Here is a 19906-nt window from a genome sequence, read left to right on the forward strand (position 1 = left end):
GCCTTTCTGTTAAATATCTGCCTCATATTACATTTTATAACATTATGTAATTTTGTGTATTAAGAACAGCTTAACTTGATGTTTTAGCAGTAATGACCTGTTTCTTTCTGCAATAAGTTGCACATTTTTCCTGAGTAGTTGCACTATGTATCATAATGCTGATATCTAGAAGAGAGAACTTACTTGTCTTCTGATCAGCACACCCTTCCACCGGCTTCTCAGCTGTCAAGTTCGAGGGCTCCTCAGGATACGAAGGCTGTTTCACCTGAGGTTCAGGACATGGTACCTCAGTGACAACAGCTCGCCTGGGATCAAGAATAGCACAGTCTTCCACTATCATAATATTTGACCGAGCTGGTGATATCCTATCTTCGAGAGTCAACTGTGACAAACTCGTAACAACATCGTCCACAGATGTCTCCTGAATTGCAGTTAGTTCTTCTTCACATTCATTAGCACTATGCCCATTGCTATCACCCTCCAGTTCAACATATCCAGCACTCTTGTCAACAGACTTGTTTTCTATTAATTCATACTTTTCTATTTCCCTCTCCAATTCTGCCTGCCTTCGAGCTTTTTTCTTCATTTTCTTCCTCTTATTTTTGGAAATTTTCACAGCCGTATTAGGGCTCTGAGCTTGAAATTCCTTGGGAGCGGCACTCACTGAAAAAAAGTTAAATTTGTGTTAATATCATAAAAGAAGTTAATGTTGCTCCCTCACATTCAGGTTAATCAACAACAATTTACATATTAGTCAAAGTAAAGATTATATACAGTACATGTATGAGATGGTAAAACAAATGAAGCTATTACTAAAATAATCTTCCCCAACAGGGAAAACTCTGTCAGTTGGAATAATGCAGGGAAGAGTGTGTGTGTGTGTGTGTGTGTGTGTGTGTGTGTGTGTGTGTGTGTGTGTAGGGGGGTGGGGGGTGGGGGGGGGGGGGGGCATGCACACTGGTTTTCCAGGACATTGTCCAATAGCAAGAGCTCAGTAACCTTTTCAAAGTTGCTTCTGTGCTTGTCAAAACCTCAGCGCCTTGACTATACAGCAACTGGTAATCTTTACTCCTGAAACTTACCCAGTACCACATTATTTATGCTTCATAATTGAGAAATGAGCCCAAAGAACTGCATTTCATTAACACGCCCAGTTCTGCTGTGTGCCTTCTCTTCACTGTTTATATTTCAGCAAATACAGTGTCAGTAAAATAAAAAGGTAAAATAAATAAATTTCATCATACAAAAATTTCTGAAGATCAACAGTAAAATTTTGAAGTGGTCAGATGAGGACAAAATTAACCCTGGTCTATTGTTACAGATCATAGATGGCTATGTCACAATTTATTCAAACTAATACTGTGAAAAAGATAGATTGCTACTCACCATATAGCAGAGATGTTGAGTTGCAGACAGGTACAACCGACAGACTAGTAACACATGAGCATGCAGTGCAGTTTGGAAGGTGGAATGTAGAACACAGGAAAGAAGAGGAGCATTGGAAGACTACATTACCCAGTCTCCATCCTTCTCTCTCTCTTCTTTCCTGCATTCTACATGTTGCCTTCCAAACCCCGCCATGTGCACATGTCTCCAGTAATAAGTTTGTTGTGCCTGTTTGAGACTCAACGTTTCCACTATGTGACGGGTAGCAATCTATCCTTTTCACAATACTGTCATTATTACATCCTCTATTTTCCACTGTAATATTCAAACTAACTTAAAAATACTGCAGTATTGCCTGAATAATTCACAGTAAAGTAAATTCGTCAACTGCTGTGTCTTTAATGATAGAAACTGTTTCACAATCCTCATTCAACCCAAATCAGATGTCGCAGTCACATCACAGTTCTGGCAACTGAAAGATTTACAGAATTAAGATTCTTTCACTTCATGCCAATGGCCTCATAAAATAGGATAACTGAGATCCAATAAAGTGTGAACCCCTAAGGCTAGAATGAGCATATAAGTGCCTTCACCGCAAGACCATCCATTGAGTGAATCAGACTGTCCACATCTGACGAGGTCTGACATAATATAAAATTTACAAAATGTACTCAAACCAAATATGGTTTGCTCATTTCATGATAGCCTCCTCCTTCATGAAATACTTAACATTCTGGAGACAGGTCAGTCCGTATCCAAGTGACACCTGCATGTCAGCTGTTCATGGCGTACACATCAAAGCATAATAAATTAATGCCATTATGAGGAGAGACTTACAAATACTTGCAAAAACAATGAAAGGGAAACACTTTTCAGTACAAATCATTTTATGGTTTCTCAGAACATTTGCCTTCAAAATTTATACATTTCTACACATATTCAAACCAAATCTGGACAATTTTTTTCCACTGCAATGTTGATACTGGTACATCAACAAGGCTAGAAGGATTGTACAGCTTCTCATAGTGATGAAAATCACCATCCCTGCATTTTTTTTTTTTTTTTTTTTAACCAGATCCAACAAGGAGAAGCCTTAAGGTGATAAACCAGATTAATCAGGGCAAAAGAGACAATCATTCTGCATTTTTCTCTGTCAAAGAACCAACTTTTTGACATGCCGAATGACAGCTGGCACTGTCACGATAAATAATTACCTGCCTTTCCCTGTTTTTCACAATTTCATTAATGACTCGTAGCAGACAAATTGTCACATACTGTTCAGCATTAACTGTTCCTGCAAGCAATGGTCACAGCACGTCCAGTGCAACCACAGAAACAAACGACAACTTTCTCAGATGTTCTATGTGCAAGAACTAATTTTGTCAGTTTCATTTTCTCTCAGAACATCTGAACAGTTGACTGATACTCATTTCACGATTTGTACAAGTAAATCCAAGCTGTGGCACCTGTTAAGGTCTTTGAGCCTTTCCTCACAAAAACTGGTACAAACCAGCTATTACCAAAAGTTGAATAATTCCAGCCACTGTTGTTGAGTTAGGCCTTTACAAAAATCAGAAAATACAATAAAAACCTTACTTTGACAGTTCCATATTTTCACAACCTTTTTAAGAATATCAACTAAACATTTTTGAGTACTCAGCTTAAGAGCATCCTCTAGTGACTATTTATACGAACTTGTCTTCTACAAGTGGAGCAATAGTATGATTATTTCAGATATTCAAAAGAAAAAAACACATACTTATTGTCCGATTTAATACGGAAATTGGCCTACAAAAGTTGGATGAATGCAGACTAATGAGCCATCTGAAATTCGAACAGTTATGAACAAGCAGTGTGCAGAAAACATACAATCCACATTACAAGAAGATGCACATTAAAGGTAAGGAATAAATATTAAACATATCTTACAAATTTACATTTACCCCAATACAACAGAACATAAGAAAAGAGAAAGAAACTTTAATATGTCAACAAATTTTGTCAGGAAAAAATAATAGTAAGGGTAAAAACGGAGCGTCACCCTCAGAGACTACAGCTATAAGAATGAAGTAAAATAAATATTCAGCATTTCCGATCTTATCATTATTAAAGTTAACAAAACCATCTGCAAAATGGCCTACAGACAGAAGAAATAGTGCATCCCTATTGTAGAGAAACAACTGAAAGAGTTGAAAACAAATAAGTCACCAGGTCTGGAAGGAATCCCTGTTCACTTTCACAAAGAGTACTCTATGGCATTGGCCCCATACTTAGCTCACATTTATCATGAATCTCTTGCCCAGTGCAATGTCCCTAGTGAGTGGAAAATAGTGCACATGACTCCTATACGTAAGAAGGGTAAAAGAACACATCTGAAAAATTACAGACCAATATCCTTAACACTGGTTTGCTGCAGAATTCTGGAACACGTTCTGAATTTGGATGTAATAAATTTCCTAGAGACCGATGAACTTCTGTCCCTGAATCAGCTTGGTTTTCGAAAGCATCACTCATGTGAAACTCTGCTTGCTGTTGTCTCACATGATATACTGCAAACTATGGATGAAGGGCAGCATGAAGATTCCACATGTCTAGATTTCTGAAAAGCATTTGACATGGTACACCACTGCAGACTGTCAATGAAGGGACGAGCATATGGAATAGGTTCACAGACATGTGAGTGACTCCAAGATTTCTGAAGTAACAGAATCCAGTATGTAGTCCTCGATGGCTAGTGTTCATCAGAGATAAGGATATTGTCAGGAGTGCCCCAGGGAAGTGTGATAGTAGTCCTATTGTTTTCTATACACATAAATGGTAAGGTGGACAGAGGGGCAGCAATCAGCAGTTGTTTGCAGATGATTATATGGTGTATGGGAAGGTGTCAAAGATGAGTGACTGTAGGAGAATACAAAATGACTTCGAGAAAATTTCTAGTTGCGTGATGAATGGCAGTAGCTCTAAATGTAGAAAAAAGTTAATGTGGATGAGTAGGAAAAACAAACCAATAATGTTTGGATACAACATTAGTAGTGTCCTGCTTGACACAGTCACATCATTTAAATATCTGGGTTTAACACTGCAAAGCAATATGAAATGGAATGAGCACGTGAGAAATGAGGATTGTGGTAGGGAAGCCGAATGATTGACTTCAATTTACTGGGAGAATTTTGGGAAAGTGTGGTTCACCTAAAAAGGAGACCACATATAGGATGCTAGTGCAGTCTATTCTTGAGTATTGATCAAGTGCTTAGGATCCACATCAGGTCAGATTAAAGAAAGACATTACAGCAATTCAGGGGCGGGCTGCTAGATTTGGTACTGATAGATCTGAACAACATGCAAGTGTTACGGAGGTGCTTCAGAAACTCTAATGGGGATCTGTGATGGGAAGGCGACATTCTTTTTGAGGAACACTACTGAGAAAATTTAGAGAACTGGCATCTGAAGCTGACTGCAGAACGATCCTATAGCCGCCAACATACATTCTGCGTAAGGACAACAAAGACAACACATGAGAAATTACAGCTCATATGTAGGTATACGCTGATAAGCCAAAACAGTATGACTACTTCCCCATTGTAATTTTGGATGCCACCTGGTGGCACTGTGGGCATGTGACACATTAACAAAACTACATAAGCAGAGTAGACACAGACAGGGGGTCACCCTAGCAAAGGTATGGGCTGCAAATGGGGAAATCCACTGACATAAGCGACTTTGACAAAGGGCTTATTATTATGCAGAGCTGGTGAACGAGCATCTCGAAAACAGTGAAGCTAGTTGAATGTTAACATACTACCATTGTGAGCATCTACAAAAAGAGGTAAAAAGACAGTGAAACTACCCCTAGGTGCTAAATGTTTGGACATCCACGACTCTTCACAGAATGTGGGGTTTGGAGGCTCATCTGCTCTGTAAAGTAGGATAGATGATGATCTGTGGCATCTCTGCTGAAAGAGCACACTGCTGGTGCACACCCAAGTGATTCAGAGCACATTGTTCATCCATCATACATCGTTGAACATGGAGCTCCGCAGCAGACCATCCCTACATGTCCACATGTTGACCAAACGACATCATCAATTATGATTACAGTGGGCACGGGGCCATCAGGATTCAACTGTCAGTCAATGGAAACGTGTCAGACCTTCAGGTGAATCACATTTTTGCTGCACTAGGTCAACGGTCTTCTCTACAAATGCCATCACAGAGGTGAACAGTGGCTTGAAACATGCAGTGCACCATGGATGCAGGCTGCTGGGAGCAGCAGTATGCTATGGGAGATATTCTCCTGCACTGGCATGGGAACTATAATAGTAATTGAAGACACACTGAGTTGCAAACCACAGGCGTCCCTTCATGCTTGATGTCATCTTTCAGTAGCGTAAGTGGCTGTGTCTCAGAGCCAGAACTGTGCTACAGTGGTTTTAGAGACATTATAGTGAACTAATGTCGATGGCTCAGTGACCAAATTTGCCTGATGTAAATCCTATGGAACCCATCTGGGTCACTATCGAGCACTATCACCATATACATAAATCACCAGTCCATTATTTACACAGATTACATGGTCTGTGTATAGACATTAATACCACATATCTCCATAAACCTACCAACAACCGTACAAACATATCATCATTTGACCATAGGGACGACACAGAAATAAGCATACCTGGCATAGATAAGCAGCTGAAAGATTTGAAAACAAATAAATCACGAGGTCCGGATGGAATCCCAGTTCTATTTTAGAAAGGTTGCACTTATCGTGAATCTCTCACCCAGCAAAAATTTTCGAGTGACTGGAAAAAAGTGCAGGTGAATCCAGTATACAAGAAAAGTAAAAGAGCGGACCTGCAAAATTACATAACTTCTGATTGCAGCAGAATCCTTGAACACATTCTCAGATTGAATATAATAAACTTTCTTGAGGCTAAGCAGCTTATGTCCACAAATCAGCATGGTTTTAGAAAGCATCACTCGTGCGAAACTCAGCTTGCCCTTTTCTCACATGATAAACTGAGAACTACGGATGAAGGGTGAAGAGCAACAGGCAGATTCCATATTTCTGAAAAGCTATGAGCATATGGAATAAGTTCACAGATAACTGAGTGGCTCAAAGATTTCTTGAATAATAGAACCCAGTATGTTGTCCTTGATGGCGAGTAATCTTCAGAGACAAGGGTACTGTCAGGAGTGCCCCAGGGAAGCGTGATGGCACCGCTGTTGTTCTTTATATACATAAATGATTTGGCGGACAGGGTGGGCAGCAGTCTGCAGTTGTTTGCTAATGATGCCACGGTGTACAGTAAGGTGTCAATGTTGAGTGACTGAAGGAAATTAGAAGATGACTTAGAGAAAACTTTCCAGTTGGTGTGATGAATGGCAGCTAGCCCTGAATGTGGAAAAATGTAAGTCATTGAGGATGAGTAGGAAGAACAAACCTGTAATGTTCAGATACAGTATTACTAGTATCCAGTTTGATACAGTCAAGCTGTTTAAATATCTGGGTGTTATGTTGCAAAGCAATATTAGGTGGAACGAGCATGTGAGAACTGTGGTAGGGAAGGCAAATGGTTGACTTTGGTTTATTGGGAGAATTTTAGGAAAGAGCGGTTCATCTGTAATGGAGGCTGCATATAGGACACTGGTGCAACCTATTCTTGAGTACTGCTCATGTGTTTGGGATCCTTACCAGGTCGGATTGAAAAAAAGACTTCGAAGCAATTCAGGGATGGGCTGCTGGGTTGTTAACAGTATGTTTGAACAACATGTGAGTGTTACGGAGATGCTTCAGGAACTCAAATGGGAATCCCTGGAGGGAAGGCGGCATTCTTTTCAGAAAACACTATTGAGAAAATTTGGAGAACTGGCATTTGAAGGTGACTTCCAAACAATTCTTCTCCCACCAACATACACCACACATACGGGCCAAGTACATATGATATGAGAATTTAGGGCTAATACGAAGGTGTACAGACAGTCGTCTTACCCTTGCTCTATTTGCGAATGGAACAGGAAATGAAATGACAAGTAGTGGTACAGGGTACCTCCACCATGCACCTTATGGTGGATTGTGGATTATCTATGTGGATGTAGATGTAGAACAAACTGTCGGATCCCCGATATGCAGAATCAGTGATGTATTTTGTTCCAAAGACAGAGAAACAAGTCATTAAGCAGGTGGTCATAATGTTTTGGTTCATCAGTGTATAGACAGTTGTTTTTCCCTTGCTCTATCTATGAGTGGAGCAAGAAAGGAAACAACTAGTAGTGGTAGTGGTACCCTTCGCCACACACTGTGTGGCAGCTTGTGGAATATGTATGTAGCTGTAGATTTAGACATGAACCAGAAAATGTGAGTGGAGGAAAATCAGTAAACTGAACTCTAAAAATGAATTTTCAAACTTCCACAAAAGATAAGCAACAACAGTGTATTACTTACTATACTGTTCCAAGCGTTAACAGTTTGCTAATGTCTGCAGTAGTGGAAGAGATAATAGTGTCATGTCTTACTCTATATTCGGTCACTGGCAACCACAGATCTGAAATGTGGTCAATTCCACAGCCTACTCTAAAATTCCAAGTCATTCTAGATGTCCATCAACAGCTGCTACACACTCACAGAATGTCTGCTGCATTTACCAGTACATTACAGTTAAGAGGTCACACCATTAAGCTTTTCCGTAAGTAAAACCACACTAACCTAGGATAGGTGGCAATTGGTATTCAGTATCATTACGTGACAGAACACATCTATGTCAATTTTATTTATAAACAAAGTGTAACGTATTAAGTGTGAGGAGGTTAGGCCAAGCCTCGTGCACTTTCTCACACTGCAAATGAGTACACAATTACAGTCACCCTACAATTGGTAGGAGAACAACCAAAAATTGTTATGCTGAAGTGAAACTTCCCTAAGAGAAGCTTACAAGAAATATTTTTCTAATACAACACACCTGCTCGAGTGGGCGAAACACAAGCTTTCCTGAAGGCTTCTCACAACCAAACATTTCTTTATTCACCCTTGGAAATAGATTTATCTTTCTATAAACTGCTCCTGAATAACCTCCGCAAAAATATGTACCATATCCCCATTCAGTGATTTAACAGGCTGCTTTGATGCAGACCTCTCTCTTTAAGAAAACATCATCAACACAAGATAAGTTTTCAAAAATTGAGTTCATATTATGTTACTTTCTCAAAACTTATGGTGTGATCTTCAAAAAGTCTTAAAAAAATCAGATTCAGTTTCAAGATGATTAAAAACAGAATGCACCGAAAACGAAACAACAACACAGAGAAAATGAAAGATTTCTTTTATCTGATCTTTGGAGGTTATGTGACGGGTGCCAAGTTGGACTTGTCATGGTCTGAATCCATGTATCCTTGATGATATGTGGCACATGAGACAAATGACACACAACATATTACTCCACAAATTTAATTGGTAATGTTTACTGACAGATTCGGGTTAATTGTCTGCACTGCTACATTACCAAATCAATGGCACTAAGAGTTGCCAGCCTCGCTTTGACCCACAAGACAGGGCTAAATTTCACAGGAAACGCTCCAAAGTCTGACCACTGGACTGTAGAATGTTCACCATTAACAGTTCAATACATCGTCTTAAACTGGTTATTGACAACTGTCATTAATAATTACCATAACAACAAAACAAGAACACAGTTCACAGTCAACATGGAAAATCACTCAAAAACAGCACAAAGTCCAGCACTTTTATCTACCACCACCTACAGCTCCATGCTCTGATCTAAGGCCTCGTTTAACCAAACAATTCCCTGCTGACTAATCTACAAGACTTGCTGAGAAGGAATACTTTGCAAATTCTCTGTATAGGAATATTAATCCTGTTAATCACAGGGCATAATTAACTCCACAACTTGGAAATGATGGACACTTTACAACAATGGCCAAAGGAACTAAGGGCACACAGATATGGCCAGGAAGTGACTTGTTACAAAAGGATAATAAGGAGTGATGAAAACCTGAAGAAATGATGATGATGATGATGTGCGACTGAGGAAATACAGAGAACTTTTTTCAGGAACATGGTATAATGTTCCTGTTGCCACTCATTCACATGATCAGTTTTCTGTAACAGATCTTATATTAAGTGAATCCAATGTGAAATGATCACTGTAGTGAATATGACACAATATCTAATTGATAGGTCAGAGCAGTAAAATAATGAAGATGATGAGATTAGAGCACTCACAGCACACTCACCAGTGTCCTTGCTGAATATGAGCAAGTGCATTTAGTCTCCCCCCCCCCCCCCCCCCCCGCCCACGCGCGCGCGAACACACACACACACACACACACACACACACACACACACACACACACACACACACACACATGCGCGCAAATTAATCCTGAAGTGACCTCTCCCCCTTTCCATTCATCCCCTCCACCAATACTGCCCACACGAAGCAAACACTGCCCGCCCTAGTCCCGTCGCAGGTTAGGGACAAAAATGCTAAGGCACTAGCACCACAAAACAATTTTTTCATTCCAATAATTTCATTATTTAGGAGGGTGAGAAAGGTTGCCCCCCTGACCCATAAAACTCCTGCAAATTCTAACCCAATCCATCCTATAATTGCTAGTGAATGGCCATTCAACAGCATTCCTCACGGTTGCAAACCTAATCATTGGACAAGGAGTGGTTTGTCAGTGGTGATTAACTATTAATTGTAATATGTTAACAAGAACAGGAAAAATAACAGAACTATGTGACTGAGATGGTGAACAAAGAAATAATCTTTATATGTAAAAAAACAACTACTATAATCCTAAAATTATAACGTGCAACATATATAGCCAGTTTATGAAAAAAAATCAGATATGATAATGAGTAGCTGCTCCAGATCCTACTTTGAACAGCTTATCATGAATTCTGTACACAGCTGTGTAGCTGCAGGGAGCAGCTTGGAGAAAGTAACAAAAGTCTGTCAGACCAGGCAGTATTTAACATATTAAAATTTAATGTGGGTGGGTTTGAATGGCACACTAAACTGTACAAAACTTAAAATATTCATCCTCTTGTTACTAATGTGAATGGCTTGTTATATAATTACTGCACCTAGCAGTTAGGTTATTAGCAGTTAGGCCTAGCAGTTAGGCCTATAAAAATTATATCAGACAAAAGAGGCTAAATAACAAAAAGTGTTAGGTTACTTGTTAGAACATTAAAATGTTACTCGTGCAAGATATTACTCTCTAACTAAAATAGTCTTTACATAAAATTCTACTTCACTACTAAAACATTCTTATCTTTATATGTGCAGGTCGATGATTCAAAAAGAAAAAGAAAAAGAAAAAGAAAAGGAAAAGAAAGAAACAAGAAGACTACGTAACACTGTAAAGGAAACTCATGACACATGGCTGCATTAGAACACTTTAATAATTTGTTACTTGTTTCAGTCAGTGACCATCATTTGGCACCAGTATCAATGTTAATGTGTAAGACACCACAAACTCAGAAAAACACAAAATGTAACTTCGAAAAATTGGCTCATGCAAGTCACAAGTCAATCATGTTGAACTATAAAATTACATGAGCTGTCACATTCATGAGTATTAATACAGAAGAAGAGTAATTTTCCTAAATCAGCAACCTTTGTCGGGCACACATGAGCATCAAACTAGGCATATGTAATTAGGGCCTCCCGTGAGTAGCCAACATGCATGTAGCCTTGAATATAACACTACAAACATGTCTAGTTGATATAAATCATGACACACAAAAATAATTTTAAGATGACAGACCAAAATAATTTTAAGATGACACACAAAAATAATTTTAAGATGACAGACAACAATAATTATAGTGATTACAGTACAGTCATAAGTAACATTTGTACAAAATTCACAATCATAAAAATTTTTACAATTTATATATGGACAGCACAATGTACTATCTGTTTAACAGGCATTATGTGACGATAACATGAAAAAAAGTAACCTGTGACAAAAGTCTTTGAAATATACTTACAACAACAGTGCCAAATTCTGAGTACAGTGAGTATGTGTCCCAAGAAGGGGACTCGAGAACAAATGATAAAGATTGATGTTCCCAATATATTACTGAGAAGCTACATCAACTTGACCATAAGAAGAAACTAACCAGGTTTAAACAATACAAGGTACACAATGTTAAAATTCAATAGCTTAAAAAGGGGTACCTTGGAGACAATGTACACAAGACCCGCCAATTAAAGCATTACTTCATGTCCATATGTGAGGCTAAAATAATGTAGGATAAGACCTCTAGTTTACAGACAAACATGAATTATACTGTATACAGTACTGAAGAGGGGTACGTACACAGAGTCAAAATGTGAGAGATTAAATGGGAACAGCAGACAAACAGAAAATGAGCTTATAAAAGTAATTTTTAAAAAAACACGAAAGTTAAGGTCATCTGGTTTAGGTACATGAACATCGTACTGAATGGGGAAAAAGACAACTTAGTAGTGTATTTTTTTGGGAAGTGGCTGTAAATTAAAAAATATAAAATAAATTTCAATCATTACAACTCGTTAACGCTCTTAAATAACTAATAGACAGTGTTCTGCAATGATAATGATGGGAAACCATCACGGCAGAGACAAAAACACCTTAACTGCAATAAACTATGCAGCCATCACAAAGAAATCCTATTAAGCAGTTTTAAATGTAACATCTCATATTTTCCCAGAGGGGTATGAAGGGGTAATATACCTTATCAATGTGAACCATATATAATGGTTTCAGAATAATACATAACATTAAAATTATCAAGAAAACAAAGAGTTACCACACATACATGATAACACACAAGCTTGAATAATCACAAAGTAATCCCGTTTAATAGTATACCAGGTGTACTGGTATGAAATTAGTGTTTTTTTGTGAAAATGAAACACAAATTTTGAATTTAAAAGTAAAAACATTTTATTCAAAGTACTGACCATTGCTTTCTACACATTTTGACCAACTTTCTGGCAATTTGTGGACACCACGCCAATAGAAATGTCCGTCTTTTGAAGCAAACCAATCAGACACCCAATCGTCCTCAGCCAATGCGTGTCCCATTGATGAAAATAAATGGTAGTCGGAAGGTGCCAAGTCTGGTGAATACTGCGGGTGGGGTAGCAGCTCCCAGCCAAGTGTTTTGATTGTATCCTGTTTTGCTTTGTGTGCAGGTGCAGTGTCGTGTAAAAAAATTACTTTGCCACGTCTTCTGGCCCATTCTGGTCTTCTTTCGATCAATGCATGGTTCAAGAATTGATTATTTGTTGTCTGTAGCGATTAGTATTCACAGTTTCACTGGGCTTTAGAAGCTCGTGATACACCACACCTTTCTCATCCCACCAAACACAGAGCATTGTCTTCTTGCTCAATCGATCTGGTTTTGCAGTCGATGTTGATGGTTGCCCCGGATTAACCCATTTAGGATCCTTAAAATAAATCCATTTTTCATCGCCAGTAACAATTCGATGCAAAATTGATTTTCTTTCATGTCTTTGAAGCAAAATTTGACAAATGGTTTTTCGGTTTTCCATCTGTCTTTCATTCAATTCATGTGGCACCCATTTTCCACACTTTTGGATCTTTCCCATAGCTTTCAAATGGTGAGAAATTGTTTGTTGTGCAACTTTAAGCATTGCTGCCATCTTCATCCAATATTGCTTGCAATTCGGCATCTTCAAACGTTTTTGGTGGTCTTCTATGTTCGTCATTTCTTACATCAAAATCATTATTTCTGAACCGTTGAAACCATCTTTTACATGTTGCTTCTGATAGAGCATGATCACCATATGCCTCGACAATTATTCGATGCGACTCTGCAACACTTTTTTTCAAATGAAAACAAAAAATTAATACTTTCCGCAAATCATCACTTTCTGGTACAAAATTTGACATTGTTAACACGATGAAAACATATTATGTTGTTTGTTCCATGACTTGATGTATACTAAATATCTTTGACAGATGTCATACCAAACAAAAAAAATTAAGACTCGTTCACAACAAATGTTCCCTATCGACACATTTGTATCTTAACGCTCATTTCATACCGGTACACCTGGTAATACAAAATATCAAATTTTCCCAGTGGGGACAGAAGAGGTAATATACCTTATGTATATGAACCTTATATAATACACTCCTGGAAATTGAAATAAGAACACCGTGAATTCATTGTCCCAGGAAGGGGAAACTTTATTGACACATTCCTGGGGACAGATACATCACATGATCACACTGACAGAACCACAGGCACATAGACACAGGCAACAGAGCATGCACAATGTCGGCACTAGTACAGTGTATATCCACCTTTCGCAGCAATGCAGGCTGCTATTCTCCCATGGAGACGATCGTAGAGATGCTGGATGTAGTCCTGTGGAACGGCTTGCCATGCCATTTCCACCTGGCGCCTCAGTTGGACCAGCGTTCGTGCTGGACGTGCAGACCGCGTGAGACGACGCTTCATCCAGTCCCAAACATGCTCAATGGGGGACAGATCTGGAGACCTTGCTGGCCAGGGTAGTTGACTTACACCTTCTAGAGCACGTTGGGTGGCACGGGATACATGCGGACGCGCATTGTCCTGTTGGAACAGCAAGTTCCCTTGCCGGTCTAGGAATGGTAGAACGATGGGTTCGATGACGGTTTGGATGTACCGTGCACTATTCAGTGTCCCCTCGACGATCACCAGTGGTGTACGGCCAGTGTAGGAGATCGCTCCCCACACCGTGATGCCGGGTGCTGGCCCTGTGTGCCTTGGTCGTATGCAGTCCTGATTGTGGCGCTCACCTGCACGGCGCCAAACACGCATACGACCATCATTGGCACCAAGGCAGAAGCGACTCTCATCGCTGAAGACGACACGTCTCCATTCGTCCCTCCATTCACGCCTGTCGCGACACCACTGGAGGCGGGCTGCACGATGTTGGGGCGTGAGCGGAAGACGGCCTAACGGTGTGCGGGACCGTATCCTAGCTTCATGGAGACGGTTGCGAATGGTCCTCGCCGATACCCCAGGAGCAACAGTGTCCCTAATTTGCTGGGAAGTGGCGGTGCGGTCCTCTACGGCACTGCGTAGAATCCTACGGTCTTGGCGTGCATCCGTGCGTAGCTGCGGTCCGGTCCCAGGTCGACGGGCACGTGCACCTTCCGCCGACCACTGGCGACAACATCGATGTACTGTGGAGACCTCACGCCCCACGTGTTGAGCAATTCGGCGGTACGTCCACCCGGCCTCCCGCATGCCCACTATACGCCCTCGCTCAAAGTCCGTCAGCTGCACATACGGTTCACGTCCACGCTGTCGCGGCATGCTACCAGTGTTAAAGACTGCGATGGAGCTCCGTATGCCACGGCAAACTAGCTGACACTGACGGCGGCGGTGCACAAATGCTGCGCAGCTAGCGCCATTCGACGGCCAACACCTTGGTTCCTGGTGTGTCCGCTGTGCCATGCGTGTGATCATTGCTTGTACAGCCCTCTCGCAGTGTCCGGAGCAAGTATGGTGGGTCTGACACACCGGTGTCAATGTGTTCTTTTTTCCATTTCCAGGAGTGTAGTATCAGGGTAAAATGTATAAGTAAGTTGATAAAAATAAATAGATAATAAAAATTTTAAAAAATGCGTAAAGGGTAACCCACACACATGGTAATGGACCAACCTGAATAACACATATCACAATTGCCATGCAGCGATCTGTCATAATGATATAAAGTCACAATGCCTTAACAGAAAGGTCAAAAAGTAAACCAATATAAAAACAAAGATAAAAATGACATGAAGAATTATCTTAAAACTTGCACCACCTATATTATAAGCCAACTGAAGTAACGAAGCTGAGACATGAACAGACCTTGTTGTCAGGGGTGGGGGGTTAAAATGTTCAAGAATGAGAAGTGGGAAGAGAATGGGCGTTTGGGGATGGCGATGAGAAGCAGACAGCTCTGTAATGGATATGCTAATTGGAAAGTAACTAGATCTTCATGATACAAAAAAATAAACAGTCAATATAGCCAATTATTAGTGTGGGGGTAAAATTTTTTTATATACCCTACTACACCTAATTATCCCTTTTTTTGAATCATCAGTCTTCTGTCTGGTTTGATGCAGCCCACCACAAATTCCTCTCCTGTGCCACCCTTTTCATCTACATGTAACACTTGCAACCTATGTCCTCAGTTACTTGCTGGCTGTATTTCAATCTCTGGCTTCCTCTACAGTTTTAACCCCCTATAGCTCCCTCTAATTATGATGGAAGTTATTCCCTGACGTCTTAACACATTTTGTATCATCCTGTCCCTTCGTCTTGACAGTGTTTTCTATATATTCCTTTCCTCTCCGATTCTGGAGAGCGCCTCCTCATTCCTTACTTATCAGTTCACCTAATTTTCGACATTCTTTTGTAGCACCACATCTCAAATGCTTTAATTTTCTTCTGTTCCAGTTTTCCCGCAGTCCATGTTTTACTACTATACAATGCTGTGGTCCAAACATATATTCTCAGGAATTTCTTCCTTCAATTAGAGCCTACATTTGCTAGTAGCAGACTTCTCTTGGCCAGGAATGCTCTTTTTGTCTGTGCTAGTCTGCTTTTTATATCCTCCTTGCTCCACCCATATTTTGCTGCCTTGGTAGCAGAACTCCTTAACTTCATCTACTCCATGATCACCAATTTTGAGGTTAAATTTTTCACTGTTTCTCATTTCTGCTACTTCACATCACTTTTTCTTTCTTTGATTTCCTCTCAATCCATATTCTGCACTCCTTAGACTTTTTCTTCCATTCAATAGATCCTGTAATTCCTCTCACTTTCACTGAGGATAGCAGCGTCATCAGTGAATCTTCTCGCTGATATCCTTTCACCTTTAATTTTAATTCCATTCTTGAACCTCTCTTTTATTTCCCTTGTTGCTTCTTCAATATATAGACTGAACAGTAGAGGCCAAAGACTACATCCCTGACTGACACCCTTTTTAATCTGAGCACTTTGTACTTGGCCTTACAATCTTATTGTTCCCTCTTGGTTCTAGTACATATTGTATATCACTCATCTCCCCCTAAAGCTTACCCCTATTTTTCTCAGAATTTCGAACATTTTTCACCACTTTACATTGTCAAAAGCTTTTTCCAGGTCAACAAATCCTATGAACATTTCTTGATTTTTCTTCAGTCTTGCTTCTAATAACAAGCATAACATCAGAACTGCCTCTCTGGTGAATTTCCCTTTCCTAAAGCCAAACTGATCATCATCCAACAGATCATCAATCTCGTTTTACAGTCTTCTGTGTATTATTCTTGTAGGTAATTTGGATGTATGAGCAGCTAAACTGATTCCATTATAGTTCTCACACTTGTTGGCTATTGCAATGTTTGGAACTGTACAGACAATATTTTTCCAAAAGTCTGATGGTATATCACCAGTCTCAAACATTCTGCACACAAACATGAATAGTCGTTTTGTTGCAACTTTCACCAATGATTTCAGAAATTATGATTGAATATTATCTATCCCTTCTACCTTATTTGATCTTAAGTCTTCCAAAGCTATATTAAATTCTGATTCTGATACTGGATCACCTATCTCTTCCCTATCAGCTCCTGTTTCTTCTTCTATCACATCAACAGTGAAGTCCTTTCCATCACAGAGGCCTCCAATCTACTCCTTCCAGCTACTCACTATCTCCTCTGCATTTAACAGTGGAGTTTCCATTGCAGTCTTAATGTTAGTACCTTTGCTTTTAATTTCACTAAAGGTTGTTTTAACTTTTCTATAAGCTCAGTCAGTCCTTCAGACAATTCTTTTTTTTATATCTTCTCTTTATTTCATTACTAAGTCATTTGTATTTCTATATTCCTGAATTTTCCTGAACATTTTTGTACTTCCTTCTTTTGTCTATCAACTGAAGTATTACTTCCGGTACTCATGGTTTCTTCACAGTAACCTTCCTAGTACCTACGTTTTTCTTTCCAACTTCTTAGACTGCCCTTTTTTTTTAGAGATGTCCATTCCACTTCAACTGAACCGCCTACTGAGCGGTATCTACAGCCTCACAGAACTTCCAGCACATCTCTACATTCTTTAGTGCTTCTGTATCCCATTTCTTTGTGCAATAGTTCTTCCTGACTAGTCTCTTAAGCTTCAGCCTACTCTTCACCACTACTAAATTGTGATCTAAGTCTGAAGTGCTCCTGGGTATGCCTTACAATCCGATATCTGATTTCAGAATTTATGCCTGACTACGATGTAATCTAACTGAAGTCTTCCTACATCTCCAGGCTTTTCCTAGTGTACTACCACCTCTTGTAATTCTGTAGAAATTTATTGCAGAACTCAATTAGTCTTTATCCTCTCTCATTCTAACTACCAAGGCCATATTCTCCTGTAACTGTTTCTTCTACTCCTTCTGCTACAATTGCATTCCAGTCCCCATGACTATCAGAGTTTCATCTCTCTTTACATATTTAATTACCCATTCAGTATCCCCAAGTACTTACTCGATCTCTTCATCATCTACTTGCAAAATCGGCACGTATACCTGAACTATTGTCAGTGTTGGTTTGCTGTCAATTCTGATGAGACTAACCCTGTCACTGAAATGTTCACAGTAGTTCACACACTGCCCTGCCACCCCATTTATAACAAATCCTACTCTAGTTACACATTTTCTGCTGCTCTTTATATTACCCTATACTCATCTGACCAGAAATCCCTGTCTTCTTTCCATTTTACTTCACTGGCTCCTACTATATCTAGACTGAGTCTTTGTATTTCCCTCTTCGAATTTCTTAGCTTCACTACCATGTCCAAACTTCTGACACTACAAGCCCCGAATGTCCTCCTTTTGCTTATTATTCAATCTTTTTCTCAGTACCACCTCTTACTTGGCAGCACCCTCCCAGAGAGCCAAATGGGGAACTAGTCCAGAATCTTTTGAAAACTGAGAGGTCATGATGATACTTTTTTCAATTATGTGCCACTTGTCCAGTGGATACACACTGTGCGTCTTATCACCAATGAGGGGCCTGAACATCCTTATACTAAGGAGTATGATTTACCCATAAGCTACTGACAAGAACAGTAAGTATCATAGCATTTCTTCTACTTCAACAAAACAATTAAACAACTCTTATATTTCAAATGAACCTGCTCATTAAATATCATATCTGTCTGTATGGCTGTCTTACAAAATGTTTCAGTCTCTTCTAGCAGATTCATCCCTACTACTTATTTACATTTGTGTAACATTTCCATCTGATCATTTACATTACTCAGAAAATGTTTGAGTTTTTAAATGTGCAGTAAGAGCTGATGGACTACTTGGATGGGAATCCTGTCTAAATCTTGTTCTATGTTTTCTTCCAGTCTGACCTTTGTAAAGTCTTTCACACTGCAAGCATTTAATTTTGTATACTCTGGACTGGTGATGTATAAATTATTTCTCTAAACTGTGTTGTAATTTCATGTCAGCTTCCTCACTAGCCTGAAAAGGGACCGTTACATTACTCCTTCTAAACAATTGTTTAATTTTCTCTGAAATACTGCCGTAAAATGGAAGAACCACATGGTTAGTTTTCACCCTGCTATTTATTTTAAGGTAAGTTATTTCTTGTCTGGTGTCTTTTCTTTAATTTTATTGCTATACAACCTGTCTGGAATTGATGATGTGTACCCATTCTGTATTGCTACGTACTGTAATATATCAAGTGCACCATCAATGTAGTCATTTGGCAAAGGCAATCTAAATATTCTATTCAGTATTGAATGGAAAAATACATGTTTACAGATAATTGGGTGGGGGAGAATTTTATATACAACTATATCAAGAGTTGTAGGTTTTTTGAAAGTATTAAAGTGGTTTCTACCTTCATGTTTAGAAACCCTTACATCAAGAAAGTTAAGACCTCCATTATCTTCTATTTCAACAGTGAATTTCATAAAAGAGTGATAGCAATTAAACATGTGGTGTACACTGTGTATGTCATTTTACCTTTAATTTAAAAGAATCAATGTGTCATAAGCATACCTTTTCTAACATACAGTTTTAATGACAATTTCAGATTTGTTATTTAAGATTTCGTGCCAAATATTATCCATGAACATGCTGGTAGGCATGCTAGCCAGACAGCATCACATGGCAAATTCACTGGGGTGTTTATAAAAATCACCATTACAGGAATAATAATTCTGGGAAAAACCAATGTGAGTTAATCAACCAGCTTCATAATTTCAGGAATATACAATCTTTTGTGCTGTATGAGATTTTTTTCTAATGATCGCAAGAGGTTCTGTGACAACAACATTAGAATAAAGTTTCACCACATCCAATGAACAAAAGACAAACATGTACAGTGTAGCTTCTGAGTTTCATTTCTATAATAAAGTTGTCAATTTAAATAACATTAGCTTCTCTGATGAAGAAATGAAAGAATTAGAAAAAGATATAAAATACAATCTGTGCCCAAAAACAAATAATACAAC

General features: G+C 39.2%; 1 protein-coding gene across 3 annotated transcripts in view; it reads right to left on the reverse strand.

Annotated features, from left to right (window-relative positions):
* LOC124556793 (SRSF protein kinase 3) overlaps window positions 1–19906 on the reverse strand; it is a 383958-nt gene that overhangs the window by 105631 nt on the left and 258421 nt on the right. For all 3 annotated transcript variants that reach the window (XM_047130805.1, XM_047130806.1, XM_047130804.1), the window contains one exon: window positions 184–663. In XM_047130805.1, coding sequence (XP_046986761.1) covers window positions 184–663 — 480 coding nt within the window. The remainder of the gene's footprint in view (window positions 1–183; window positions 664–19906) is intronic.

Source organism: Schistocerca americana, chromosome X, assembly GCF_021461395.2.
Source record: "Schistocerca americana isolate TAMUIC-IGC-003095 chromosome X, iqSchAmer2.1, whole genome shotgun sequence".
Taxonomy (NCBI): domain Eukaryota; kingdom Metazoa; phylum Arthropoda; class Insecta; order Orthoptera; family Acrididae; genus Schistocerca; species Schistocerca americana.